At 36.2% G+C, this 26,624-nt stretch overlaps 7 protein-coding genes across 9 annotated transcripts in view; 1 reads left to right on the top strand and 6 right to left on the bottom strand.

The window, feature by feature from the left end:
* LOC132793642 (heparan sulfate glucosamine 3-O-sulfotransferase 3B1) overlaps positions 1 to 26,624 on the top strand; it is a 66,837-nt gene that overhangs the window by 31,767 nt on the left and 8,446 nt on the right. The window contains exon 2 of the mRNA XM_060803649.1: positions 24,320 to 25,472. Coding sequence (XP_060659632.1) covers positions 25,099 to 25,472 — 374 coding nt within the window. The 5' untranslated portion in view covers positions 24,320 to 25,098. The remainder of the gene's footprint in view (positions 1 to 24,319; positions 25,473 to 26,624) is intronic.
* On the bottom strand, positions 1,712 to 2,751 carry LOC132790539 (elongation of very long chain fatty acids protein F-like). The gene is made up of 3 exons (XM_060799096.1): positions 2,655 to 2,751; positions 2,405 to 2,589; positions 1,712 to 2,336 (listed from the first exon to the last, which is right to left on the bottom strand). The coding sequence occupies exons 1-3, from the start codon at positions 2,683 to 2,685 to the stop codon at positions 1,770 to 1,772; spliced, it is 783 nt and encodes a 260-aa protein (XP_060655079.1). The 5' UTR covers positions 2,686 to 2,751; the 3' UTR covers positions 1,712 to 1,769.
* Positions 3,638 to 4,894, bottom strand: LOC132792684 (elongation of very long chain fatty acids protein F-like). The gene is made up of 3 exons (XM_060802131.1): positions 4,720 to 4,894; positions 4,476 to 4,660; positions 3,638 to 4,410 (listed from the first exon to the last, which is right to left on the bottom strand). The coding sequence occupies exons 1-3, from the start codon at positions 4,892 to 4,894 to the stop codon at positions 3,841 to 3,843; spliced, it is 930 nt and encodes a 309-aa protein (XP_060658114.1). The 3' UTR covers positions 3,638 to 3,840.
* Positions 4,879 to 5,910, bottom strand: LOC132792685 (elongation of very long chain fatty acids protein F-like). Its single transcript, XM_060802132.1, has 3 exons — positions 5,810 to 5,910; positions 5,561 to 5,751; positions 4,879 to 5,510 (listed from the first exon to the last, which is right to left on the bottom strand). The coding sequence occupies exons 1-3, from the start codon at positions 5,850 to 5,852 to the stop codon at positions 4,947 to 4,949; spliced, it is 798 nt and encodes a 265-aa protein (XP_060658115.1). The 5' UTR covers positions 5,853 to 5,910; the 3' UTR covers positions 4,879 to 4,946.
* On the bottom strand, positions 6,357 to 19,915 carry LOC132793646 (elongation of very long chain fatty acids protein F-like). Of its 3 annotated transcripts, none has more exons than XM_060803657.1 (3): positions 19,836 to 19,881; positions 7,225 to 7,415; positions 6,357 to 7,166 (listed from the first exon to the last, which is right to left on the bottom strand). In XM_060803657.1, the coding sequence occupies exons 1-3, from the start codon at positions 19,876 to 19,878 to the stop codon at positions 6,594 to 6,596; spliced, it is 807 nt and encodes a 268-aa protein (XP_060659640.1). In that variant the 5' UTR covers positions 19,879 to 19,881; the 3' UTR covers positions 6,357 to 6,593. The 3 variants fall into 3 exon arrangements, with proteins under 3 accessions (XP_060659640.1, XP_060659639.1, XP_060659637.1); XM_060803656.1 differs by lacking the exon at positions 19,836 to 19,881 and adding an exon at positions 16,082 to 16,155; XM_060803654.1 differs by lacking the exons at positions 6,357 to 7,166; positions 7,225 to 7,415 and adding exons at positions 18,945 to 19,525; positions 19,584 to 19,774 and having other exon boundaries at positions 19,836 to 19,915.
* On the bottom strand, positions 20,697 to 21,790 carry LOC132791345 (elongation of very long chain fatty acids protein F-like). Its single transcript, XM_060800218.1, has 3 exons — positions 21,699 to 21,790; positions 21,445 to 21,635; positions 20,697 to 21,384 (listed from the first exon to the last, which is right to left on the bottom strand). The coding sequence occupies exons 1-3, from the start codon at positions 21,739 to 21,741 to the stop codon at positions 20,812 to 20,814; spliced, it is 807 nt and encodes a 268-aa protein (XP_060656201.1). The 5' UTR covers positions 21,742 to 21,790; the 3' UTR covers positions 20,697 to 20,811.
* Positions 23,082 to 24,180, bottom strand: LOC132792039 (elongation of very long chain fatty acids protein F-like). Its single transcript, XM_060801241.1, has 3 exons — positions 24,094 to 24,180; positions 23,839 to 24,029; positions 23,082 to 23,776 (listed from the first exon to the last, which is right to left on the bottom strand). Exons 1-3 carry the CDS (start codon positions 24,137 to 24,139, stop codon positions 23,204 to 23,206), a joined length of 810 nt encoding a protein of 269 aa, XP_060657224.1. The 5' UTR covers positions 24,140 to 24,180; the 3' UTR covers positions 23,082 to 23,203.

The following is a 26,624-nucleotide window of genomic DNA, read 5'->3' as shown; positions in this document are numbered from 1 at the left end:
TCTTTGCATCGCACAGTATTATTGGAAACTTGTCCTTGTGCACACACACACACAGAGGGAAACTTTGAACATATCCCAGTCGAGTGACAGCGTTTTTTCATGCACTTTTGGCCAACATTCAAGGATAATGCAGAAGGCAGCAGGCAGCAAAGAGTGCAAGAAGCATAGCAAACGCGCACGTTTGAAGCTCTGCTGTTTGTGCCACTTTGTGACCCCATCGTTCAATAACAACATTGTGCTTCAATAGCCAGCTGAAGAAGAGGGGGGCGTATCTGAAAGCGCAGTTAGTGCAGTTCGTGTTGATGTTGTTGTTATAAAGAGACATACATTATGCAGGTTGTTTGTTATCGTTCGATAGAGTGTAAATTATGGCACAGTTGCCAGCGGCATTCACATCCTTGTACCTGCTAGTTATACTCCTCCTACACTGTACTCGTATAACCGTAAATATATATACATATTTATAGAGAAACCCCAGTATGTGTGTGTGTAAATGTGCATTGTAGCTGCGTCTACTTCAAACTAGTACGAGCACTCGTATACATACATTAATTGAGGGCAGCAGCAGCAGCAGCAACAGCAGCTTGTTGGATCTAAATGGGATTTATGTAAGCATATTAATTCCAATTAAGTCATTCCCTATCCCTTCTGACATATTCCACATATAATATAACGCATACACTATGCATACATTTATTTTCGTTTTGCGCTTTAAATACGACAATCCGATTAAATGCAAAAAAAAGTGGCAAAGAGCTTTTGGTGTATTTTGCTTGTGAAATTGAAAGGAAACTTTTCAATGGGTTCGCTTCTTCCTTTTGAGTTTTCGGTACGCGTATCAATGCAACTTGAAGGGTTTTTTCTACATATACATACTTGTATGTAGATTTCCGTTTGACTTTGTCTCACAAAAGATAAAAACCACAAACACATATATAGTATATATATATATATACCTCTCGATGTGCAATTCACAACCCAATGACCAAGTCGAATAAGCTTATACACGTTCATGACCTCGATGCGGTTGCTTCGCCTTTTGCTTCTCCTTCTCCATCTGCAAACACCTCTCAATTCCCTTTCCTTCATTGGAAATGCTGTCGCCTTTTGCTATGCTGTCAACGCGTTTGCTTTTGGTGTCTTTGTTAAGCGCATAAAGTGTGAAAGTACAAGAAAAAGGATTTCGCATTTCAGCTTTTGTTTTTCAATTGCCATTTGCCATATTTGCAGCAATTGTTTCTCGAGCATCAAATGCAATTGTTGCAGCTGTCGAGTCCTGGCGAGGCGGTAAAACAAACGTACTCCAAATTTCCGGCTTAACTTTGACTCGTCTTGGATTTGAAAGCAGAACACAACAATGGATTTTAGCTGCAGTTATTACGCTCCTGGCTTTCTTATCACTCTCTTTACTCGCAGTTGAATACAGTTGGGGATTGTGGGATAGAGATGGAGATGCTGTCAGCTTGTTATGTGCACTCGCTCGTTGCACAATGCTACTCGGTATCCTGCTTATCAAATGTAGAACACACACACACTTTGTCTGCATGGCAGATTGCCTACAGCTGTTTTTCCGTGCTCAGTGCTTAACTCGTCTTGTCTGCTCGACACGAATGTGAAGCGAGTTTAAAGACTGTCTCCGCTCGACTAGAATGTACAGAATGCGATTGCGTATCGATTCCAACCCAAATGCAAATCGACTTTAAAATAAGTGAGACACGTGAAATAACATTTATTTGCATAATTAAAGCAACTCAATTTAAATGCCTGCCCTACTTCACTTTCGCCTTTTGTTGTGGTCTTATGTAGGTCTTTATATAGAAATTTCCAAACATGTATATCATGACTATGGCCTGAACGATCTGCAGCAAGAGCAGAGGCTTGGGAAAGCCACATCCTTTCGAGAAGATGAAAACGTACGAAGCATAGCTGAAGACCAAAACGAACTGCAACAGCTGTGTGATGGTTATATACTTCTTCCACCAGATGCTGGCATTGATGCCAGGATATAAGGCGGATAGAAAGTAGTAAAAGTACATCACAGTATGCACAAAGGAGTTGACCATACCGAGCACATTAAAATGTCCGCCTGTGCCATAGAATCGCATTACCATATAGCAACCGAGCACCATCATAATGTGATGATACACGTGTAGAAAACTTATCTGTCTGTACTTTTTGCGCAGCACAAAGAATACGGTGTCCAGTAGGTCAAGAATTTTGTTGATGAAATATGCAAAGTGCACATAACGTTCTAGATTTTTATGCTTGTGTCCAAAGGGGAAATTCTCCATGCAGCGAAAATTGCAAATGCCCACGATGACGAGGTAATAGAAAACCTTGAAAGAACACAAAGTATGCAGATGATGCTAATGTCATCTTTTTGATCCAGCTGTGATCCACTTACCACGCCAAAAAATATTCCATTATAGGCCACCTGGCCAAGATTGTACACATATAATACCTTTTTTAGATTGTAGGCTTTGCGATTTGCCATGAATCTTTTGCCATACTTAAGCACAAACAATATATAGCTGGTGAGTATCAGAAATATGGGCCACGGTGAATTCGTCAGCGGCAACTGCTGAGGATCTGTGTCGAGTAGATCAATCGAAATATATGTGTCTGCTCAGATATTTGCGTCGATTGTATAATACCAGGCGGGGGAATATCGAATATGTTGAGCATGGTGGTAACGCCTCGTCTTTATGTGTCTAATGTTACTTTGCGAATGAGTTTGATTAACGACGTGTTTTAATTTCTAGCACGTTGTTTGAATAAAGAGCAAAGCCTTCCATTATTTTTGCGTTTCTTTTTTTCCATCATTTCTCAGCATATCCCGAGAGAACGAGAGATAGATAGAGAGAGCGAGAGAAAGCAAAGTGTAACAAGTAAGAAAGCTACAGTTGAGTGTGCTCGACTGTGAGATACCCGCTACCCATTTTGAATAAAAGCAAAATATTACGGTAATAATCTCAAAATATTAAAAATAAATATGCATGTATTCTCGATCGTGATTTGAACTCGAGCACCACCGACCGGGTGGTTAAAGGAAAAAAAAAAGTTTGTACCCCGAGCGGGATCGAACCCGAGTACCCCGAGTATCACAACACGCATATGCTTGCACTCTACCAATAGAGCCATCGCAGTGCCTCTATGCATACAGATACAAATATAGAGGCTAGCATGTATATACGTAAACGCATACATACAACACATGCATAGAAGGCGTTTTTGCCCATACAAAACTATTTCTTTAATAACTTAATCAATTTTTATCCGATCGCAACCAAATTTTCAGAAATCACAAATACCATTGTTATTATTGTATATACCGTACGTCTAGCTTTAATATTACTCTTGTTATTATTGATTTGCAAGAGCGAGAGTGGGCGTGGCCAAAATTTGAACAAACTTGATCTGCGTGCAAACATAACATATACTGTCGAAAAAAAAATGATAGCTGTATCTCTTATAGTCTCTGAGATCTAGGTGTTCATACGGACAGACGGACATGGCTAGATCGTCTCGGCTGTTGACGCTGATCAAGAATATATATACTTTATAGGGTCGGAGATGCCTCCTTCAACCGTATGGGTAGCGGGTATAAAAATTAAAAGAGTAAATAAATTGAGCAATTGAGTTGTGAATTTATATATACATCGAGTTTAATTATAATGCAAAATCAATGCAGTAGAAGCTTATTTACAAATTGAGTAAATGGTCTTATGTAACATACTTAAAGCTTATCCAACTGAGCTACTCCGGTGTGGATTATAATGCACCCAGGTTCAATGCGATTGCATTTTGAATGTTTAGCTTTAATCAACTGAACTTTGTCGTCTAGCTCTGCTTTTGCTTTTTCTGTGCTGTTCTAATGTAGGTGATATAATAGAATTTACCAAACATGAACATAAAGACTAGCGCTTGAACATCCAGCAAAATCAATAAGCAGCGTGGGTAGCCACATCCTCGGGAGAAGATCAATACGTAGGAGGCATGAATGAAGGCGAGAACAAATTGAATAAGCTGAATTATCGTTATATACTTCTTCCACCAGATGCTGGCCTTGACACCAGGCCGCTCAGCGGATAGAAAGTAATAGAAATACATCACAGCATGCACAAAGGAGTTGAGCAATCCGACGGAATTGAGGTGTCCGCCTGTTCCATAAAATCGCATCGTTGCATAGCATATGAACAAGACGATGGCATGATGGTAGACATGTAAGAAACTGATCTGTTTGTATTTCTTGCGCAGCACAAAGAACACGGTGTCCAGCAGATCAAGAATTTTGTTGAAGAAATATGCAAAGTGCACATAACGCTCGAGATTTTTGTGCTCATGTCCAAAGGGAAATGTCTCCATGCAGCGTGGATTGCAAATAACCCGCACAACCAAATAATAAAATGTCTGAAAATGTTATTAATTTTCTTACTAATGATTTTTAATTTGATTTATTTAATTTGTGTACTTACCACTCCAAAGAAGATGCCATTGTAGGCCACCTGAATCAAATTGTAGATACGTAACACTCGCTGTAGTTTATATGGTTCTCGATTTCTCATAAGTATCTTGCCAAGTTTCAGCACGAATAGCATATATACAGCTAGTATTATCAGGATGGGCCATGGACTGCTAGTCAGTGGCAGAGGATTTGGATCTAAGGGCAAAAGTTAACGAATTGAATCTTTATTTCATTGGCTTATTTGAATCAAATACCTTCTTGTGGTGGCAGTTCGAGAAGGGAGAACATTTTTTTTGCGTTGTTGCACTTGCCTTTTTCGCTTGATACTGAAATAGCGAATCTGAATACTACGAATTTAAAATTTGCAATTTCCGTTGCGTAATAAATACGACTCCAAAACGAAGACTGCCGAATGAAAATTGATTTCATTTATTTAAGATTGATCATTGATTCAATACTTTATTAGTGTACGCATGCAACTTTACATAATCTTCTGTTGTTGTTTCGGTTTTACATAGGCTTTAAGATAAAAGTTAGAAAACATATATATCATAACAATCGCTTGGGTTAACTGTAAGTATTGCAAGATTAATGGAAACTTGCAGTCCTGTTTGAATAGCAACATGAAAGTAGATTGCGCAAAACATATGGAAAACTGAACAAGTTGGATTAATGTGATATACTTTTTCCACCAGACACTGCTCTTCATATTGGGATTCCATGCCGATATAAAGTAATAGAAATACATCACAGTATGCACGAAAGTGTTGAGAGCGCCCATTAAGGAGAATTGCGATCCGGTGCCGTAGAAACGTAAAACCAAATAAGACATAGATACCATTAGCAGGTGGTGATAAACATGTAGGAATGTGATTTGTTTGTTGCTCTTTCGCAGCACAAAAAATATCGTCTCCACCAGATCAATTAACTTGTTGATAAGGTAAGCATATGACAAAGTTCGCTCTAAATTTTTCGATGGATGATCGAATGGCAAAGTCTCCATGCATTGCAAGTCGTATACCGAGAATAGCAAGTGAAAGATTACCTATTTTTTTAATGAAGAATGTATCACATTTTGGTATTTTAATTACTCACATAATAAAACAAAGTCGCATTATACACGATTTGAAAGATATTGTAGGCGAGTATTATTTTCTTCAAATCGTAAGGCTTACGATGCTCCATCCACTTCTTTCCGACCTTAAGCAACGTTAAGTAGGTTCCCAAGATCAGTATAATTGGCCATGGCGACGATACAAACGGCAGATTGTTTGAAAACACAGGATCTATAGTAGCAATATTTTTAGTAAAAATTAAGGATATATTCCAACTTGTGAATTTCACCTGCAACCGGCCTGTTAAAAATATCAACCACACGCGAAAACATTTTGACTGACAATGTAAACGAAGTGCTCGTTTTTATTTGCTTACATCGATCAAATTTAATGGCAAATCAAGAATAATTTAAGCAGAATGCAACGACACGATACTTACACCATATTACACATGGCTTTGTGGTATATATGCATATACTTAGAAAAGTAGAGAAGCTTGTACACGGGTCTAAGAAATTATGTACTTTTGTTTGATTTAATTGACTTGCTAAATAGAAACTATTTTATGTACTCAATAAAAGCTTTATCGCATAACACATAACTATGGCTTAATATAGTAGAAGCAAATTATTTAAGTTAACATTCACTTTGGGAAATCAATTACATAACAAGTAAGAAAGCTACAGTCGAGTGTACTCGACTGTCAGATACCCGCTACCCATTTTGAATAAAAGGAATATATTTTGCGGTATTATTCTCAAAATATACCAAATATACTGCAAAAATACTAAAAATATACCAAATGGTATATGTGGTATATCGATATAGTACCGCATTCAAAATATACCATAGACGGCACAATATACCAGATTGTCAGCCAAAGCAACTAAGAATCCTATTAAGTAGGCCATACAAAAGTATTTCTTTAATAACTTCGACAATTTTTAGCTGATCGCAACCAAATTTTCGGGAATCATAACTAGTACTATAGTTGTTATTGTATATATCAAAATTCGTAACTCTAGCTTAAATATTACGCTTGTTGTTCGATTTTTTTGATATCCGTCTTTTGTTTACTTTCGCTTCAATGATTTTTGTGGACTTCGTTTCACATAGGCAAAGTAATAAAATCTACTAAACATTGTCACCATAGAAGTACACACAATCAATTGCAAGATATGTAAAAATAGTGGGAATTTACAACCAGGATTGGAGAGTAGCACATAGAGAGGTTGTATCAACAGAAGAATGAATTGCAAAAGCTGTAGTTTGGTAATATACTTCTTCCACCACAAACTGCCCTTTAGTCCGGGATACCTTGCTGAGATGAAATAATAGAAATACATAACAGCATGAACGCCGCTGTTCAAAAATCCCATCGTTGCATATTGTCCACCAAAACCATAAAAATGGATAGTCCAATATACCGGAGAAGTCATAAGCACATGATGATAGACATGCAGTAAGGTAATTTGCTTGTAGCTTTTCCGAAGAACGAAGAAAACGGTATCCAATAATTCTATTATCTTATTAATAAAGAATGCGTAAGTTATCCAGCGTTCCATATTCTTTTCAGGATGGTCGAGCGAAAGATTCATCATGCAGCTCCAGTCATATACTGGATTAATTATCATGTAATATATAGCCTGTTAATAATAATCAATTTAGCTTTTGTTGATAAGAAATCGATTAATATTTACTTACCAAGCCGAAGACAATCGAATTATATATCACTTGAAAGATGTTATAGAAGTTTAATACATACGTAAGATTGTATGGCTTGCGATTCTCCATAAACTTTGGTCCAAGTTTCAAGACAAATATTAAATACACCGCGATAATTGTAGTGAGGGGCCAATGCGAACCAAGAAAAGGAAAATTTTTCGTCTCAGGATCTTGTGACGAACACCACGAGGTTCTACTCATCTAAGCCTACTCTGTCTAGCTAACTTGCCGGCTCAGTTCAGGGCTGGGGTGGGTCTTTGGCTTCGACTGGGTAGTAAGTCATCATAAATTAAAGTGTAGACAGAGTGTAATACCAGGGGAGAGGGACAGTACTCATTTCGCATTATCTCAAACGCTCGCACATCTAGTGCCCAATCAAAATTAAAAGTTTAACGCCTCATTGTTTTCTTCTCCATAATATTCAGTATTTTAATACACATACTTCATTTTGTTTATAAAAATTATCTCTAATTAACAATAGTGCTTGATTTATCGAGCTATTATTTATCGTTACGTTAATCTGTTTTGTTTAAATATTTGTCTTCATGACTTAATAATACGAAAAATATACCAACACGGAACACACGGAATTGAAAGCCTCACAATCACAACCCCAATCAACTATAAATACAGTCACGGCTATGCCGTACTTACGCACTTTCCATCGAAGTTAGCAGGCCTGATAACCGATGAATCCGTCGTAGCATATATGATTGATGATGATAGCTGTTAAAGATGATAAAGGTTATGGTTATCAGGCTATCAATCCCTATGTACCCATGTTGGCTGTGTGAAAAGTCGAAAAAATGAGTTAGTTGATCTGACAAGTACTATTTACAAATTCAATTTAATTTTTCAAGTATTCAAACCATGTTGGCACTTTTAGTGCATTTTACGATCGAAAACAATCCAATGCAGATGGTGCTGGCGGGTTTTGTGTGGAGCCGTAGATCTCTCGCCGGAAGATCTACGCTCCTTTGAACGTCTCTAGTATCGCCTTCGCTTAGCCGCTATCGAATACCGTTTGATAATCTGCAGCGAAGATTCGCTGCCGCAAGATTATCGCCTTATTCCCACTCTAGCCGGTTGTTTGCAGCGAGGTTCGCCGCCTTCACCCAAAACTCCCTTAGGCTTGCAGGTTAGGGTGAATATCCGCGTGCGCTTCACTAGTTGCACTTGTTCAACAAAGGGGAGACGAGGATCGCAATGTGCAACACCTATTCCACTCTAAGGAGGGTCTAGCGGGTGCAATTGCCAGAGGTATGGCCAATAAGCTGCATAAAATAGCATTTTACTGCAAGGTCTAATCAGATGGACACTACTTACCAATCAGTGGCAAAGAGAAAATTTAGCAATTCTAAATTCTCTATTAGAGCCGGCCAATCAAGTTGGCGACAAAAGAAAACCTTGGATGCCAAAATTGTTGGCTTTCCTTTCTTGGTTGCAGTATTATTTTAAATTTATTTTTGCAATTTTTCTTTGCAAATTTTTGGTCTGATGTAATAATGCTCTCAGTGAAAAAAGTGCATAAGTGAAGATGGCTGCCCTTAGTGAGTACTCAAAGCATCTCTGTGTGGATCAAGGCGATACTTACTACCCGTTCGATAAACTCAACAGTTGAACTATGCTAAGTGGAGTTGCCAACTTAATTAAGGCTTTGGCGCATCAGCTGATGCTTTGATTTGTGACAATCAGATGTTTATTTTTTTGCAACTTTAATTTAGACAACTACCTCACAACAGCAGATTTTAATCGAGAGTTCAATCGAAGACGTAAAATCTGAAAGAAGGTAGTTACTCTTTGAATTCCCACAAGTCTTTAGCATGAAATTGACCAATTTCCTTGCCCTCTAAATTTTCTAATAGGTATAAGGCCTGTCCAATTTTTCGTTTTACTCGTGCCTTAAGGCCGACTGGTGCAAGCTTAGCGTTGAAATTGTTTGCCATATTGCTCAGTGCCCAGTTACGCTTAATTACTGTCTGGCCAACTTCAAAGGTTCGTTGTTTAGTACGAAAGTTATACGATCTCTGATTCTTTTCATATGCCTTTTTCAGATATTTGTGAATATCAGCACGGATTTTAGAAAATTTGTCAGCACGATCGAGTCGAGCAGTTCCTTCACTTAAGAGATTCAAATTTTTAAGTACTGTGTAGTCTTTACCATGCGTCATCATATGTTGTCCAAATACAACATAGTACGGTGACGCGCCTATCGATTGATGTATGTTATTGCGTAGAGCACAATTGATACTGCTAACATATATATCCCATTCTCGCTGGTCTGATCGAATAAATGATCTTAACGCCGCATTAATGGATCTATTGACTCTTTCAGCTGCATTACTTTGAGGGAATATGCTCCAGTGAACATGTGTTTGATACCATACGAAGACAAAAATGCAGCGAATTCTCGGCTTTTAAACTGAGTGCCGTTGTCGCTGATTATGAACTCTGGTGTGCCAAAACAGTTAAATACAGTGTTGCGCAAGTGATCAATGATTATTAAAGTCGAAAATTTCTTAACTGGTATAAGAAATGTGAATTTTGAAAGATGATCCAGGATGATAAAAATTCCAATATTACCAAGTTTTGAGCGTGGAAACGGACCTATGAAATCTATGTAGAGTCTTTGAAATACTCGCTCACTAATTGTTTGAATACCCATTGGCGGCTTTAGATTTTGTGTCGGGTATTTTGAGGTTTGACATATTTCGCATTTGCTAATAAAGTCTCGCACTTCCACTACCATTCGTGGCCAATAAAAATGCCTACGAATGCGTTCTAGACACTTCGCTGTGCCGCAATGTGCTGACGTTGGGGTACAATGAGCTGAAACTATCACCGAATTTCTGAGAGATGTAGGGACGTACAGTTTCCAGCCATCGCCAATATCTTCGCTGACGTCGGAAGGCAATACTGCTCTGTAATATAAATATCCGTCTATGATTTTGAAATCCGGAAGATTGGATTTGCTCATCTTCTCTTTTAACTCGACATAATCACTTTCGAGAAATGCATCCGAGTTTAAATCTATCTCTGGTAGTATTTCGAGCTCAACAACATCTACATTTTCTTCGAATGCTCTGGAAAGAGTGTCAGCGACTACATTTTGACTGCCCTTTCGATGTTCGATCTGAAAATCCATTCCTTGTAGCTTTAACGCCCACCGAGCAAGTCTGCCATGAAGGTCTGTTTGATTCATCAACCATTTCAGACTTGCATGATCGGTTATAACTTTGAATGATTGGCCTTCTATATACATACGGAATCGCTTAATGGCTAATACAACTGCCAAGCATTCTAATTCCGTTGTAGAATAATTTCGTTGTGCTTTGTTCAACTTTTTCGACATATATGCAATGGGTAGTTCGTTGCCTTCTGCATCAAGTTGAGCTAATACGGCGCCGATGCCATATGTTGAAGCGTCACATTGCACTATGAATGGCAACTCATAGTTGGGATGACGCAAAAACGGAGCAGAACATAGTCTATGTTTTATTGCTTCGAACGCATGTTGGGCCTCTTCATTCCATTCAAATTTCTTTCCTTTTAGCAGCTCTGTTAGTTCAAAGATGACCGTTGAGTACTGGGGAATAAAACGCTGGTACCAACCAGTCATGCCCAGGAATCGTCTCAGTTGGCGTCTGGACTGTGGCACCGGAAATTCGGAAACGGCTTGCACTTTCATTGGATTTACTCGAAGTGTGCCTTCTCCTACTACATGGCCTAAGTAATCTACTTCTCGTATTCCAAACTGACTTTTGGCAACATTTATTGTTAATCCCGCTTTTCGTAATCTATTTGCCACTTCGGTCAGATGCAGTAAGTGGTCTTCAAAGTTAGAGGACATGACCAATAGATCATCTAGGTATACGAATACGTGTTCCTTCATGTCATAGGGAATTACTTGATCCATAAGACGACACATTGTATGAGGTGAGTTACACAAGCCAAATGGCATCCGAGTAAACTGATACAAGGGTCTATTTGGTACTGTAAAAGCAGTTTTGGTCGCGCTTCTTTGTCTAGAGAAATTTGCCAAAAGGCATCTTTTAAATCGATTTTGGAAATGCACTTAACAGATGGCAATCGACTTAGAAGACCTTCTAAGCTAGGCATGGGATATGCGTCCTTCTTCGTCACTGCATTTAGCTTTCGAGAATCAAGACATAGACGATCTTTGCCAGGTTTAACAATCAAAACCACAGGCGAGGACCATGCAGAGTTCGAAGCTTCTTCTATTACTCCTAAACGTAACATGCGGTCAATCTCGGCACAAAGTCGCTTTTCTTTAGCTGGAGATATGGGATAGTATCTTTGTTTAATGGGAGTACTATCTCCTGTGTCTATAGAATGTTCAAGAAGTGTTGTTTTTCCTAAGCCGTCCCTTTCGCATGACGGAAAAAATCAACAACTGCTTGTAATCTGCGTTTTGCATTACTGTAAGAGACAATTTGGGTATCGTTTCATTTTCAATTTCAGATTCAGTTACTGCATTAACATAACTAACAGAAATTCCAAATTTATTCCAAAAGTCAATTCCGCAAATAACATCTTGCGTGATGGCGCTAACAATTAGGAACTCAAACGATTGCTTTGTCGAATTATATTCGATTGGAAGATTAATGGTACCAGCGACCTTTTGAGGTTGTCCATCAGCAGTTTTAACAAATCCTTTGGATTTAAGATAGTTAATATTATTTTCAAGAATGTACTTTGCTAAGTTTCCTCCGATCACGCTTTTATTTGCTCCGCTATCGAGCAAGGCCAAACAACGCTGATCGAGAATGTTGAGGTAAGTAAAGGGTCGTATATCGTTGTCTTTATTTACGATAGCTGATATCCTATAAGAATTTAGTACACGCTTTTTCGACCAAAATGTATGCATACGATGAGCAGCACGCGATTTTGGAGATGTGTGTATTTTTCTTAATCGCAAATGATAAGGTATAAAATGTCGATGAATTTGTAAGTCAGGTAAGTTATTCGATATAGCAGGTGGTTGAGAATACTCTAGAGAATTTGGTTCTATTTTTAATTGCGGATATCCGCTTTTGGTGGTAAGCGAATACCCTTCTGCGAGTTTTCCTGTTTGGTTTTACATTTTGTACAGTTTGGTTTATATGTGTCAAGTTTTCCACATCCATAACAAAATATGCGACGTGATTTCAGGCAATCCTGGTAACGATGACCAATTTCATCGCAATTCCAGCATTTGAAATTATCAGAATACTTCATAGCATTTACATCTGCTGATTCTGAGTTTTCATCTTCAGAGCCTAACTCCAGGTCTTTTTCTAAAGCAATCTCATGAATAACTCGGTTGGGGTTATTCGATCGATTTTGATGTTTAGGCAGTTGGGAGTAGAATTCTTCATGTTTGTGACATTCTCTACGAAGGATAGCTAAATTTGAAATTGGAACATGTAACAGTTCATGTCGAAGATCTGGTTTCAAATTCTGTTTAACATAAGAGACCAATTCGGTATCGGATAGACGAGAATTAAGCGTATCTGCTATGTTCAACATAGCATCCAAATATTCATCGAAAGGTTCATTAAACTTTTGTTTCCTGCGCCGTAAGCTATCTTTTATGTCTTCATCGGTTCTTTGATTTTGGTATCTTTCGCATAAACGAGAACAAAGATTATACCAATTCCTATGATGAGAGCTACGATGAAATCTCCAATAGAAGGTTAACGCTGGACCTGAGAATAGTAAGTGAGCAAACTGATACAACGTATCAAAGTTTCCGCTCAAACAACGAGAGGTCAAGCAATTTATTCGATATATAAAGTCGTCGATTGGTATATCAGTTGGTGTACCACTGAACTTAAGATGCCAATTAACAATGGTACTAGAAATTCGGTCAGGCCGATCGAGACTACCAGATATATTTCCTGATTGCCCCAATCCTTCGTTATTCTGATCTGGAATTTCGTTATCCCATTCCAATTGCGGTTCCTCGGAACGAACTATTGGCGGTTGGGCGGCAATATTTAAGTTTCTAAAGGCAAATTCAACCTGATCAGCGATAGTAGCGACTAGTTCCGCTCGAAAGTTATCGAGTGAAGAAGTGATAAGTCCTTGAACTCGTTGTTCAGACACAGCTGGAACGGGTGTGGTTGTACTTCCTGTTGATGCTCGGGGTAAGCGACTTTCTCGCGCAGCATTTTGATGCTGCCTGGAAGTAGGTACATTTTGTTCTAAGCTTGCCCTATGTTGCCAAGAAGGAGATTGTGCGGCATTTCTCATGAGATTCTCTCTCTGATTAGCTCTTGTTTTGGTCGATCTCGCGGTTTAGTGCCAGCGGCTCGAGGCATCGCGTGAAATTGGGGTGCTGCAACTGTATGAAGCATGCTTAACCCTTCAGATTGTTCTGAGCCAAAAATATCTCCTATCCTGCACGGCTTTTGCAAGTTGGACAAGTTTCGCTAGTATTGAGCCAATTGGATATACATTCGGAGTGAAAGTTATGACTACAAGGGGTTTTTACTAACTCAAATTCAGACGATTTTAAATCATTGCAAATTTTGCAAAGAATTAATGAACTAGCTGATGCGAGGTTTTCGTGGCTGCGAGTAACCGGCATAATGAATTTAAGTATGAATGTGAACTAGTACGGTATTCGATATTGACAAGGTAATTGACAAAAATAGGTTTACGATATGCGATAATATAGTGTTCAAGTTTTAAGTTTTTAAGTTTGGGACTTACCCTTCAATGCGATTTTAAGACAATGCGAAGTGTGTACTGAGAGTCTGAATCTACTTTGATTAGTAACGTATTTGATGAGTGTTTGTGATTGAAAGAGGAACAGATCGATATTAACCAATACTGAACAATTCTCGATTTCAATACCACAACACAATATTGTGTACTGGGCCTAACAATGATTCGGTAGAGAATCGAAATTCATCCAATTCTACAAAAATTTCCTTAATCACATTATTGGCCAGAAAATTGCATTTAACAGGTTTAATTCATTGATAACACTATCAATTAATGAATCCGCTATGTATGTTCTTTTCGCCTGGTCTGCTTCCGACGTTCTCATCAGTAAACAGCCAATCCAGAAGGCAGAAAATTCATACATCTATGTTTTCAATAAAAAGAATGAATAGTTTGATGAGGAAATGTTTATTTTGGGGCACATTTTCCATAGGCCTCACGAGTTGGGCGCCATTTAATTATGTGACGAACACCACGAGGTTCTACTCATCTAAGCCTACTCTGTCTAGCTAACTTGCCGGCTCAGTTCAGGGCTGGGGTGGGTCTTTGGCTTCGACTGGGTAGTAAGTCATCATAAATTAAAGTGTAGACAGAGTGTAATACCAGGGGAGAGGGACAGTACTCATTTCGCATTATCTCAAACGCTCGCACATCTAGTGCCCAATCAAAATTAAAAGTTTAACGCCTCATTGTTTTCTTCTCCATAATATTCAGTATTTTAATACACATACTTCATTTTGTTTATAAAAATTATCTCTAATTAACAATAGTGCTTGATTTATCGAGCTATTATTTATCGTTACGTTAATCTGTTTTGTTTAAATATTTGTCTTCATGACTTAATAATACGAAAAATATACCAACACGGAACACACGGAATTGAAAGCCTCACAATCACAACCCCAATCAACTATAAATACAGTCACGGCTATGCCGTACTTACGCACTTTCCATCGAAGTTAGCAGGCCTGATAACCGATGAATCCGTCGTAGCATATATGATTGATGATGATAGCTGTTAAAGATGATAAAAGGTTATGGTTATCAGGCTATCAATCCCTATGTACCCATGTTGGCTGTGTGAAAAGTCGAAAAATGAGTTAGTTGATCTGACAAGTACTATTTACAAATTCAATTTAATTTTTCAAGTATTCAAACCATGTTGGCACTTTTAGTGCATTTTACGATCGAAAACAATCCAATGCAGATGGTGCTGGCGGGTTTTGTGTGGAGCCGTAGATCTCTCGCCGGAAGATCTACGCTCCTTTGAACGTCTCTAGTATCGCCTTCGCTTAGCCGCTATCGAATACCGTTTGATAATCTGCAGCGAAGATTCGCTGCCGCAAGATTATCGCCTTATTCCCACTCTAGCCGGTTGTTTGCAGCGAGGTTCGCCGCCTTCACCCAAAACTCCCTTAGGCTTGCAGGTTAGGGTGAATATCCGCGTGCGCTTCACTAGTTGCACTTGTTCAACAAAAGGGGGGGGAGACGAGGATCGCAATGTGCAACACCTATTCCACTCTAAGGAGGGTCTAGCGGGTGCAATTGCCAGAGGTATGGCCAATAAGCTGCATAAAATAGCATTTTTACTGCAAGGTCTAATCAGATGGACACTACTTACCAATCAGTGGCAAAGAGAAAATTTAGCAATTCTAAATTCTCTATTAGAGCCGGCCAATCCAAGTTGGCGACAAAAGAAAACCTTGGATGCCAAAATTGTTGGCTTTCCTTTCTTGGTTGCAGTATTATTTTAAATTTATTTTTGCAATTTTTCTTTGCAAATTTTTGGTCTGATGTAATAATGCTCTCAGTGAAAAAAAAGTGCATAAGTGAAGATGGCTGCCCTTAGTGAGTACTCAAAGCATCTCTGTGTGGATCAAGGCGATACTTACTACCCGTTCGATAAACTCAACAGTTGAACTATGCTAAGTGGAGTTGCCAACTTAATTAAGGCTTTGGCGCATCAGCTGATGCTTTGATTTGTGACAATCAGATGTTTATTTTTTTTTTTTGCAACTTTAATTTAGACAACTACCTCACAATCTAAAGGAGTAGTTTGCGAATTAGATGTTAAGAAATTTTGTAACTTTGTTTTACGATTTACCTGGAGGAGGTAATCCAAAAAACAATTCCACTGTCGTGCTCATTTTCCGAAATTAAGACCGATTTGTATAGCGTACTAAAAGTAACTGCAAACTTAAAAATGAGTTAGTGCTTAAATGCACCTTGCATTTGCCTAACAAATTTAGTATAGTTTAAGCACAATGCATCGGAACATAAATTGCTGGGATATGCATAATCTACATATGCAAATACGGAAGCTTTTGCGAAAACAGTCGTACAAACAGTTGTACTTTTGCCATGAACTTAATAATATATATATGTATATTACAAAGGAAGTAAGAAAGCTACAGTCGAGTGGGCTCGACTGTGAGACAAAATATACCATAATAATATACCTCAAAATACTAAAAAAAATATTTTAAATGGTATATATGTGGTCTTGAATGTATTCAAGATATACTATAAAGTAGAAAATATACCAGATTGCCGGACAAAGCAACTAACACCCCCAGTAAATATGTAGGTGTTTTCGCCCACACAAAAGTATTCTTTTAATAACTTCGACAATTTTTATATGATCGCAGGAATTATTGTACATATCAAAATTCGCGACTCTAGCTGAAATTACGCTTGTTATTCGATTTTTTTTGATTTGCGGGGGCGGAAGGGGGGTATGGATTATAATAAATAATTGGATTACACAACCAAAGAGAATCGAATTGTAGATCACTTGAAAAATGATGTACCCACTCAAGACATATTTAAGATTGTATGGCTTGCGATTCTCTATAAACTTTGGTTCAAGTTTGAGAACAAATATCAAACACAGCGCAATAATTGTGGTGATGGGCCAATGCGAACCAAGAAGAAGAAAATGCTTCGTCATAGGATCTAAAGGAGTAATTTGGGAAATAAATTTAATGAAGATTATATTGGCGACCATTCAAATAATTAGAATCAGGGCTGTACATAATCATCAAATAAGAGCTCGATGAACAAGTTCAGTTCATGCTAATTGCAAATAAAAGAAATTATTAAAAAATAATTACACCCGCTCGGTAGAAGGGTATTAAAACTATGTGCCTGAATAAAATGTATGTAATAGGCCGAAGGAGGCATCTCCAACCCTATAAAGTATATATATTCTTGATCAGCGTCAACAGTCAAGATGATATAGCCGAGTCCGTCTGTCTATATGTCCGTATGAACACCAAGATAAGAGATACGGGTCTTACCTGTTTTGGCTAACTATTTGGTATATTTTGACCTATAATTTCTAATATAGGACTTTATTGATATAACAAATATTACCTTCTAAATACAATATTTTTGTATTTTTGCGGTACTACTTTGCTTTTATGTATATGGGGTTTCTCACAGTCGAAAAAACTCCAGTGCAGTTTTCTTACTGGTTTTTGCAATAATTTATAATTTGGTATATATTATAGGATCGTCATTGGCCCTATCAGATCACCATCAACATCCCAAAATTTTTCTGTGCCCAAAATTTATTCAAATTCCTTGTGCTTATTGCTTTTTAAGATTATATTTATATATTTATATTTTGAAATTCAAAATTCCGTCAAATGTTTTTGATTATTCGATAAATTGAAAATAAACTATTGTTGGTATTTTTTATTTTGCTTTGATTACGAAATTCGCACTGCTTTGATCTATCAAGCTTATCATATGTTTTAACAGCTGCGCAAAACAAGTTTTGCCCGCAAAAATAGCAAGCTTTCAGTTATACAAAATTGAAATCTGTTGTGTTCAAAAAGCTTAATGTGTGTTTGTATTTAATAGAATCTGTTTCTGACGTGTGTAAAATACATTGAGTAAGGTCTTGAATCCTCTATAATATTGCGATGTCGTCTAGCTATTTTTGGCTGTTGAATAGTTTGTGCTTGTTTGAAAATACTCACAAATAAAAAAGCAAAAAAGCAAAGTCCAATTGTGACGAGACGCTTGGAATCAAAAGTCAAGTGGTACATTTTAGCCAAAAATTTGTTATAATTTTTGGTTATATTAAAAAATAAAAATATTAAAAATAGAAAATTAAAAATAATTTATTTTTTTTTCCTGACTGCCGTCTACACAAACTACATACATATACATAATTTTAATGCTAATTCGGATAATTATTCACTTGTTTTGGCCTGTTAAATGCCATCTCTGATCCGGTCTGCAGGTCATTGAAATGCTACGGAGTAAAGCTTTTGTATCTTCTTCTGTAGACATGTTCCAAAACGCTCTAAATCGGTTTGCTCCAGATTACCATACTAGACGCTAGTGGGCGGACTCATCATACCATCTGTAGTTGGATCAATGACATTGAAGAAACTAACGTTGATCAGTAGTAAATTGTGTGACCCAGATTAAAAGACGCTGAAAAAATATATGTATATTAATATATTTTAAGAAAAATATGCATTTACTATTTAAATAAAAGTGCAAGAAATGTGAACTTTTATGTTTGTGCCAGTGTCAAATTTTTTTTTTGCTATTTTAGCCTTTGCAGAAAACCATTCGCGAAGTTTAAAAAGTAACGAAATTTATTTGAAATATATCTGTTTGGACTTAAATATTTAATTAAATGTAATTGTGTTAACATTACAATAAGAAAGCTACAGTTGTGTAGCTCGACTTTAAGATACACGTCTCACGCTTCGATAAAACAGCTAAATAGTCGGGTATTATCGTAAAAATATACCAAAAGATTATATTTCGAACAAATACTCACATAAACCAATCGCTTTATTTTGTATACATACAAATCTACAATCTACAAAATAAAGCGATTGGTATATATATATACCATATATATATATATATATATATATTTGACGAAGTTAATTAATTAAAAAGTTTGTAAACGTTAATGACATTATATTTGGAATGCGGTTTTTCATAACTACTCTTGCTTCAATAATTTTTGTGGTTTTGGTTTCACATAGGCCAAGTAATAAAATCTACTAAACATTGTCACCATAGAAGTAGACACAATCAATTGAAAGATATGTAGGAAGAGTGGGACTTTACAACCAGGATTGGAGAGTAGCACATAGAAAGGTTGTATAAACAGAAGAATGAATTGCAAAAGCTGTAGTTTTGTAATATACTTCTTCCACCAAAAACTGCCCTTTAGTTCCGGATACCTTGCTGATATGAAATAATAGAAGTACATAACAGCATGAACGCCGGTGTTCAAAAAACCCAGTGTTGTATATTGTCCACCAAATCCATAAAACTGGATAGTCCAATATACGGGAGAAGTCATTAGCACATGATGATAGACATGCAGTAAGGTAATTTGCTTGTAGCTCTTCCGAAGAACGAAGAAAACGGTATCCAATAGATCTATTATCTTATTAATAAAGTATGCGTAACCTATCCAACGTTCCACATTCTTTTTAGGATGGTCGAGCGAAAGACGTATCATGCAGCTCCAGTCATATACTGGATTAATTATAAGGTAATAAAAAGCCTGTTAATGATAATCAATTTAGCTTTTGTTGATAAGAAATCGATTAATATTTACTCACCAAACCAAAGACAATCGAATTATATATCACTTGAAAGATGTTATAGAAGTTTAAGACATACGTAAGATTGTATGGCTTGCGATTCTCCATAAATTTTGGTCCAAGCTTCAAGACAAATATCAAATACACCGCGATAATTGTAGTGAGGGGCCAATGCGAACCAAGAAGAGGAAAATTTTTCGTCTCAGGATCTAAAGGAGTAGTTTACGAATTAGATGTTAGGAAATTTTTTAACTTTGTTTTACGATTTACCTGGTGGAGGTAATCCAAAGAACAATTCCACTGTCGTGTTCATTTTGCGATATTGAGACTGATTTGTATAGCGTACTAAAAGTGACTGAAAACTTAGAATTAATGTTGTGCTTAAATAAAGCTTGCGTTGGCTGATAATATGTTGCTAATTTATTCTGAATATTTCATGATTAATGAATACTAAGCAATTGTGATATTAGCGATGCCTAAAATGTATCGATGTTCAGGTCATACTAATTGAAACTAAAAGAAACCAATACAAACAAGTCAGAAACTAAGACGAGGGATTTTGATACTTTTTTACATATTTTAATAATAGCAAAACAGTGCGATATTACCGTTAAATTAAATTGTACAGTAAAATATTAAAATAAACCAAAAGCTGTACTTCGTATGTCGATATACATCGTATATTTCTTAGAAATGCTTTTGCATTTACCAAAACGCTCTAAAACATTTTGCGTCAGATTACTAAACTAGACGTTAGTGGGCTTTCTCAGCATTGGTTGGAACAAAAAGAATTTGTGTGAGCCACACTAAAAGTCGATAAAAACATTTATTTAATGTCTTCCCCATCTGAAGAACCTGTTGTGTTTCATTCAAGTTGTTGTTTGCTAAGGTTTCATATTTCATTCTTCATTAAAGTGTTTTATTTTACTATTACTTGTTTCGATTTTGAAGTTTTAAAAAAGTACTATAATTATGGCTTAAAAATAAATTGGCTTTTGCAGTTTTAAATAACTTCGTTGTTAGACTAACAAAATGAAATGAAATAAATTTAAATATTGCCTTTGACTTGTACAAATTTATCTAAAATTCAGACTAAAATCTTTTTTACACATTAGAAAATAGAAATAAAACATATTAAATTCAAATTAGCATAAAACGCGTATTATATTTATATACATAATTTATTGGACAGTATTTTAAAACTGGATGTGGAGTTTAATACTGGTTTTCTTCACAATATTTCTGTTTACTCTTGCTTCAATGACTTTTGTGGTCTAGCTCTCACATATGCAAGGTAATAAAATTTACCAAACAGTGCAATCATTGAAGCTGATACTACTAACTGCAGCATATGCAGGAAAAATGGAACTTTGCAACCAGGACTGTAGGAGAGAACATAAATCGGTTGAATAAACAGTAGAATAAACTGCAAAAGCTGCAGTTTCGTAATATACTTCTTCCACCAAATACTGCCCTTTAGTTCGGGATTCCTTGCTGAGATGAAATAATAAAAGTACATCACAGCATGAACACCAGTGTTTAAATATCCCAATGTTGAATATTGTCCACCAAATCCGTAAAATTGCATGCCCCAATAAATAGGGTATGTCATCAGCACATGATGGTAGACATGGAGTAAAGTAATTTGTTTGTAGCTCTTTCGAAGAACGAAGAAAACTGTGTCCAAAAGATCAATTAATTTGTTAATGAAGTATGCATAGCAAAGACCGCGTTCAATATTTTTGTCTGGATGATCGAATGCAAGACTCGTCATGCAGCGTATGTTGTATCTTGGACTAATAAATAGGTAGTAAATACTCTGTAATGGATAAATACTTTAGTATACAATCGTATAAATATTGAATTACAATATACATACACAACCAAAGAGAATCGAATTGTAGATCACTTGAAAGATGTTGTAGGCACTCAAGACATATTTAAGATTGTATGGCTTGCGATTCTCCATAAACTTTGGTCCAAGTTTGAGAACAAATATCAAATACAGTGCAAGAATTGTGGTGATGGGCCAATGCGATCCAAGAAGTGGTAAATGCCTTGTTTTAGGATCTATAAGAGTAGTTAGGAAGTTACATTTTAAGAAATGCTTTCAATTTTTTATTCGCTCTTTACCTGTGGGTGGAATTTGAAAAAACCAATCCTCTGTTGAGTTCATTATTAAAAAGTTGAGACTGATTTGCTTAGCGCACTAAATTCGACTGAATGCACAGAAATCACCGTAGCTTAAATAAAGCTCGCTTTAGCTGAGTTGAATATCTTGATTATACATTCATTTTTGCTTTTGGGGATCACAAACAAATGATGATGATGATTCAACGTAATAGTTCTGTTCAAAACTCAGGCCAAATAAGGTGTATGAATGACATTTATTCGGCACTTTACCGTAAAGCAAAAACACAATAAAATGTTTGCGAATTTTCGCAATTAGTTTTTATTACTTTAAATGACAGTTTCAGTTTCAATATTTATAATTGTTTCCTCGATAAAATTAGTGGGTATCACTAGTTGAGCACATTCGACTTTCTCGGCTTTATATTTATTGTTTTTATATGACATTTGTTTGACGCAAATTAACATTTCTTTAATGAGTTTTATGTATGTTTTTACACTCGTGTTTGTTTTATATTCTCTCAAAATGGGCAGCGGATCGAACTCTCTCGATTAGTTAACTTAATTGTTTTTTTAATAACTTGAATTTGCGTCAAGCAGAAATGAGATTCCCTGATGCTATTATTTATATACATATATTTTTTTTTTAAAGTTTCAACACCCAAGTCTTTTAATGTCTACTAATAAAAATTATTTTTACCATATAAAAGAGTGGCACTTTATTCATTTCTCAAATAAATTAAAATAAATAAGGGAAACTGCTCTAAAGTCTTTAAACGAATTCTAATCCCGAATACAAAATATATGGTGAATATTTTATTGTTGAAATAGTATATATAGTATATATATATATATATATATATATATATATATATATATATTGATATATTTTGTTTTACTTATGTAGGTCTAGGTCAGTTTTTCGTCTTAGTGTCGAATTGAATACAAACTGCGGATTGTGAATTAATTTATGATTATCGAAAGCTAATAATGAGGAAGCGTTCACAATGTATTCATGTATGCTAATAAAAAGCTGTATTTTAAGTAAATGAGAATTTCTCTGAAGTCGCATGTGATATTAGTTTAGATTCAAATATTTGCCGAAATTTGACTTTATTTTGATCAAAGGCGAAACTTGTTGCACTTGATTAGCATTATAATTAAAATTAGGGTTCATTCTACAGAATTTTTCGATTTAAAGAGTCTGGTTTAGAGCAGCCCAAGGGATTTCAAAGTATTTCCATTGTATTTATATATAAGTAATGCATTTTTGTTTTTGTTTTAAGTTTCGGTATTTGTATTTGGTATATCTTAACGATAATACCCCTTATGAATGCAGACTATAATACACAAAAAAAAGAAAAGAAATCCAGTTTTGTTGAAGTGTCAAAAGAATATTTGTATTTACTTTGCATGTTGGTTCAAGTTGATCAAAATGATTTATATAACAAAAATGAGTGCTTAAAAAAAGTTGACTCTAAAATTATAATAAGCACATGCGTTTGATGTTACTCCTGCTTCACAACCTTCTGAGGTTTTGGCTTCATATAACAATGGTAATAAAAGTTACTGAACATCAGAATCATCGTAGTCGCCACGACAAGCTGCAAGTATTGCATGACGAGTGGAACTTTGCAGGCAGGATAAAACAATAGTATATAAAGCGATTGCAAAAGCAAAAGAATAAACTGCACCATCTGCAGTTTCGTAATATACTTCTTCCACCACAGGCTGCTCTTAATGCCCGGATTCATGGCTGAGATGAGATAGTAAAAGTACATGACCATATGCACAAAAGTGTTTAAGAGTCCCATCACCGCATACTGTCCACCAAATCCGTGCAATCGTATGGTCCAATAAACGAAGAAGGGCATCATCACATGATGATAAACGTGCAGTGTGGTAATTTGTTTGTAACTCTTGCGGAGAATAAAAAAGATTGTGTCACAGAGATCCAATAACTTGTTTATATAATACGCATAAGTAAGAAAACGTTCGGCTTGCTTCTCGGGATGATCATATGGAAGAGATACCAAGCAACGTCTGTCGTATGGCGAATTGATAAGTATGTAATATGCAGCCTGCAAGCGTGGAAGTTAAATATTATTTTTAACTATGTACGAAACAATGTTCAGCTACTTACATAGCCAAATAAAATGGCATTATATATCACTTGAATGCTGTTGTAGACGATCAGGATTTTCTTTAGATTGTAGGGATTTCGATGTTCCATAAACTTTCGTCCAAGTTTCAACACAATTATTAGATATGACACAAGAATTATGGTGGTACTCCAATGCGAATTGAGAAGAGGATAACGACTCAAAGCTGGATCTGTTATAAATGTTTCCACACATTAGATTCAAGTTCGACTTTATGTTACTTTAAGGAAATTAACCTGGTATGTCCAGTAATCCGTGGCGAGAAAGAAATGATGAGCTCATTTTGGACAACCTAAATGTGCGGTGAAAAATTTAAGACTGCATTAATCGATTTTGAATGAAACGCTTGAAACCCTTAAATGAGTTCCACATAACATTATTATGTATTTAATTTATTTCTATGCAGATGTATGCAGACTTATTATAATTTTAATTTTTGTTCTATTTTCGATTATTTTGTAGCTGCCATTGACACATTGAAAATACGGAAGTACAAACAAACAAACAACAACATCGGGAAGCAGCAGCTGTTGGTTTTAGTGCTGCCGATTGTGTTGGATGCGTCAGAATGTAACGACACTTGGTATAAAGCGACCTTTTTTATGGCCCAACAAACAAATCGAATTACACAGCACCAGCTAATGATGATGATGATGACTATGATGGCGATGATGATGACGAGCTTCCTTTACATTTTCGGTGCGGAGCGGAAATGATGATTTTGCCCTTCTGCTCGAGCTGACCAATTGAATATGCGAATTGAAGTGTGGACGAGAGTTTGCCAACTTTAAGTGTGTGTTTGCCTCAAAGCGTGCAAAGCGAGCGTGCCAGCAAAGTGCACTGCAACAACAATAACAACAACAACAACAACAACGACTGTAAAAGTGCAGCAGCAGCAGCAGCTGCTCTGGAATTTAATTAAGCGCACAAAAGCGACGACTAAAGCGGAAGATTCTCTCTCTTTCTCTGTGTGAGCAAGTTGCCATAAATCAGCTGCAGCGGCAGCTGCAAACTGCAGCAAGCCTTTCATTCGAGCACGGGTTTTTAACACAAATCGAGCAGCGAGCGACGACCCCGACAAAGACCGACAAAGGGCGGTGGGAGGAGGAGGCGGAGTCAGTGTTGGAGGCTGGGCGAGAACGTGACGGCCAGCAGTGGCCAATTAGTTGCTGCCTCCAACTAACGTTGCCAGCGGTAATAATTTTTTGGGCTCCATTGAACGTCTGTTGGCTGTTATTCTGATGACTGCCGCCAAGAGACGTGCGGCAAGCGGCAGCAGCAGCAGCAGTAGCAGCAGCAGTGGCAGTGGTAGTGGCAGCAGAAGCAACGAGCAGCAACCATTGCAACAGCAACATCAGCAACAGCAGCAACAACATCAGCAGCAGTTGCAGCATCATCATCATCAGGATGGGCGACAGCAAGCACATGAATACCAGCATCTGCTGCAGCATCAACATCATCCACATACAAACTATCATCCACAGCAATATCATCAGAGGCAACAGCAGCACACGTCGCAGCAGCAGCAACATCATCATGCGGCATCGTCGTCAACAACGTCAGCAACAACAGCAACACTGCGCGATTGTTCTGTCAAATTGCCGCTGGACATTCTGTGAGTATACACCAAAAAGTCAGCTGCCATTAAGCGCTTCCCCCATTGAGCTTTGCTCATCCAGCTCCAGACAACATACATAGCGACGCATTGCCTTCGGGGGCGTCTATCGTGTCACCCACTCCCAGAGGCTATTGCTTTTTTTTGACCATACCCAGTAATATGAGCTACAAAGGGTATGCTCAAAGTATTGAAATTTATATTAATATTGTTTCTCATATTATTTACTAGGTATATGCTTTTATTTTTATAAATATTTGATATTTATTTATTTGAAAGATATATGTTTACATTTCATTTAGTACAATATAAATATATATATAGAAAGAAATAATTATTAAAATTTTTATATACATATATATTTATATTGCTCTAAATAAAAGGTATAATATTTGAGGAATATATAACATATATATGTATAATTGATTAATATTTTGATATTCATGATGTTTTTCTTTATTAAAATATTTTGTAACTTTCTAGTTGCTTATAAATTTAGTTGGCATCAACGAAATATTATGAACAAATATATTATAAATTTTTAATCTTTTTTACCAATTACCCATGAAGACGATAATTATTTGATATTTAATGATAGATGTTGAATATATGTGTATATAAAAGTATTTCAACAAATTTGTACCAACAATATCTATTTCCAAATTCCATTTTTCACGATTATATTAAAAGTCAATTTCCGAATTTGTTGTTGTAACAACTGGCTGAAATCTTTTTAAATACACATCCATTTTTAAATAGTTAATATCTATCGAAATACTAAATTTTAATAACAATTTATTTTATTAAAAGTTGAATACACAATGTTCTCACTTATTTAATTTATTTTTTAATAGTGAATACCTATTATAACATCTTTGTAACAATCTATTTATATTTTATATTTTTTTTATTAAAAATTAATTGGAATAGTCTTGGATACATAATGTTCCCACTTATTTCAATTATTTTTGATTAGTAAATACTTATTTTAACATTTTACAAAATAATCTATTTCTTAATTCTTTTTTTATTAAAAATAAATTAAAATACTTTTAGATATACAATGTTGACTCATATAATTGGTAAATCAAAAGAATTCTTATTTAATTTTTTTAGGTTAATTGAAATTCTAAAGAATTCTCATTTCATTTA

Source organism: Drosophila nasuta, chromosome 3 (assembly GCF_023558535.2).
Source record: "Drosophila nasuta strain 15112-1781.00 chromosome 3, ASM2355853v1, whole genome shotgun sequence".
NCBI lineage: Eukaryota > Metazoa > Arthropoda > Insecta > Diptera > Drosophilidae > Drosophila > Drosophila nasuta.
Note: the sequence above shows the minus strand (reverse complement) of the source record. Positions and strands in the feature narration are given on the sequence as shown.

Bases quoted from the DNA above. Each gene is read 5' to 3' on its own strand.
- LOC132790539 (XM_060799096.1), bottom strand. From the start codon at position 2,685: ATGCTCAACATATTCGATATTCCCCCGCCTG. The intron at 2,590-2,654 runs GTATTATACAAT...TACTCGACACAG, and splicing joins ATTCGATATTCCCCCGCCTG to ATCCTCAGCAGTTGCCGCTG. The intron at 2,337-2,404 runs GTAAGTGGATCA...TGTTCTTTCAAG, and splicing joins ATGGAATATTTTTTGGCGTG to GTTTTCTATTACCTCGTCAT.
- LOC132792684 (XM_060802131.1), bottom strand. From the start codon at position 4,894: ATGAAATCAATTTTCATTCGGCAGTCTTCGTTTTGGAGTCGTATTTAT. The intron at 4,661-4,719 runs GTATTTGATTCA...TTTTGCCCTTAG, and splicing joins CGAACTGCCACCACAAGAAG to ATCCAAATCCTCTGCCACTG. The intron at 4,411-4,475 runs GTAAGTACACAA...TAACATTTTCAG, and splicing joins ATGGCATCTTCTTTGGAGTG to ACATTTTATTATTTGGTTGT.
- LOC132792685 (XM_060802132.1), bottom strand. From the start codon at position 5,852: ATGTTTTCGCGTGTGGTTGATATTTTTAACAGGCCGGTTGCAG. The intron at 5,752-5,809 runs GTGAAATTCACA...TTGCTACTATAG, and splicing joins TTTTAACAGGCCGGTTGCAG to ATCCTGTGTTTTCAAACAAT. The intron at 5,511-5,560 runs GTGAGTAATTAA...TTAAAAAAATAG, and splicing joins ATGCGACTTTGTTTTATTAT to GTAATCTTTCACTTGCTATT.
- LOC132793646 (XM_060803654.1), bottom strand. From the start codon at position 19,878: ATGAACACGACAGTGGAATTGTTCTTTGGATTACCTCCACCAG. The intron at 19,775-19,835 runs GTAAATCGTAAA...CTACTCCTTTAG, and splicing joins CTTTGGATTACCTCCACCAG to ATCCTGAGACGAAAAATTTT. The intron at 19,526-19,583 runs GTGAGTAAATAT...TATCATTAACAG, and splicing joins ATTCGATTGTCTTTGGTTTG to GCTTTTTATTACCTTATAAT.
- LOC132791345 (XM_060800218.1), bottom strand. From the start codon at position 21,741: ATGAACTCAACAGAGGATTGGTTTTTTCAAATTCCACCCACAG. The intron at 21,636-21,698 runs GTAAAGAGCGAA...CTACTCTTATAG, and splicing joins TTTTCAAATTCCACCCACAG to ATCCTAAAACAAGGCATTTA. The intron at 21,385-21,444 runs GTATGTATATTG...TATCCATTACAG, and splicing joins ATTCGATTCTCTTTGGTTGT to AGTATTTACTACCTATTTAT.
- LOC132792039 (XM_060801241.1), bottom strand. From the start codon at position 24,139: ATGAGCTCATCATTTCTTTCTCGCCACGGATTACTGGACATACCAG. The intron at 24,030-24,093 runs GTTAATTTCCTT...CATTTATAACAG, and splicing joins CGGATTACTGGACATACCAG to ATCCAGCTTTGAGTCGTTAT. The intron at 23,777-23,838 runs GTAAGTAGCTGA...CCACGCTTGCAG, and splicing joins ATGCCATTTTATTTGGCTAT to GCTGCATATTACATACTTAT.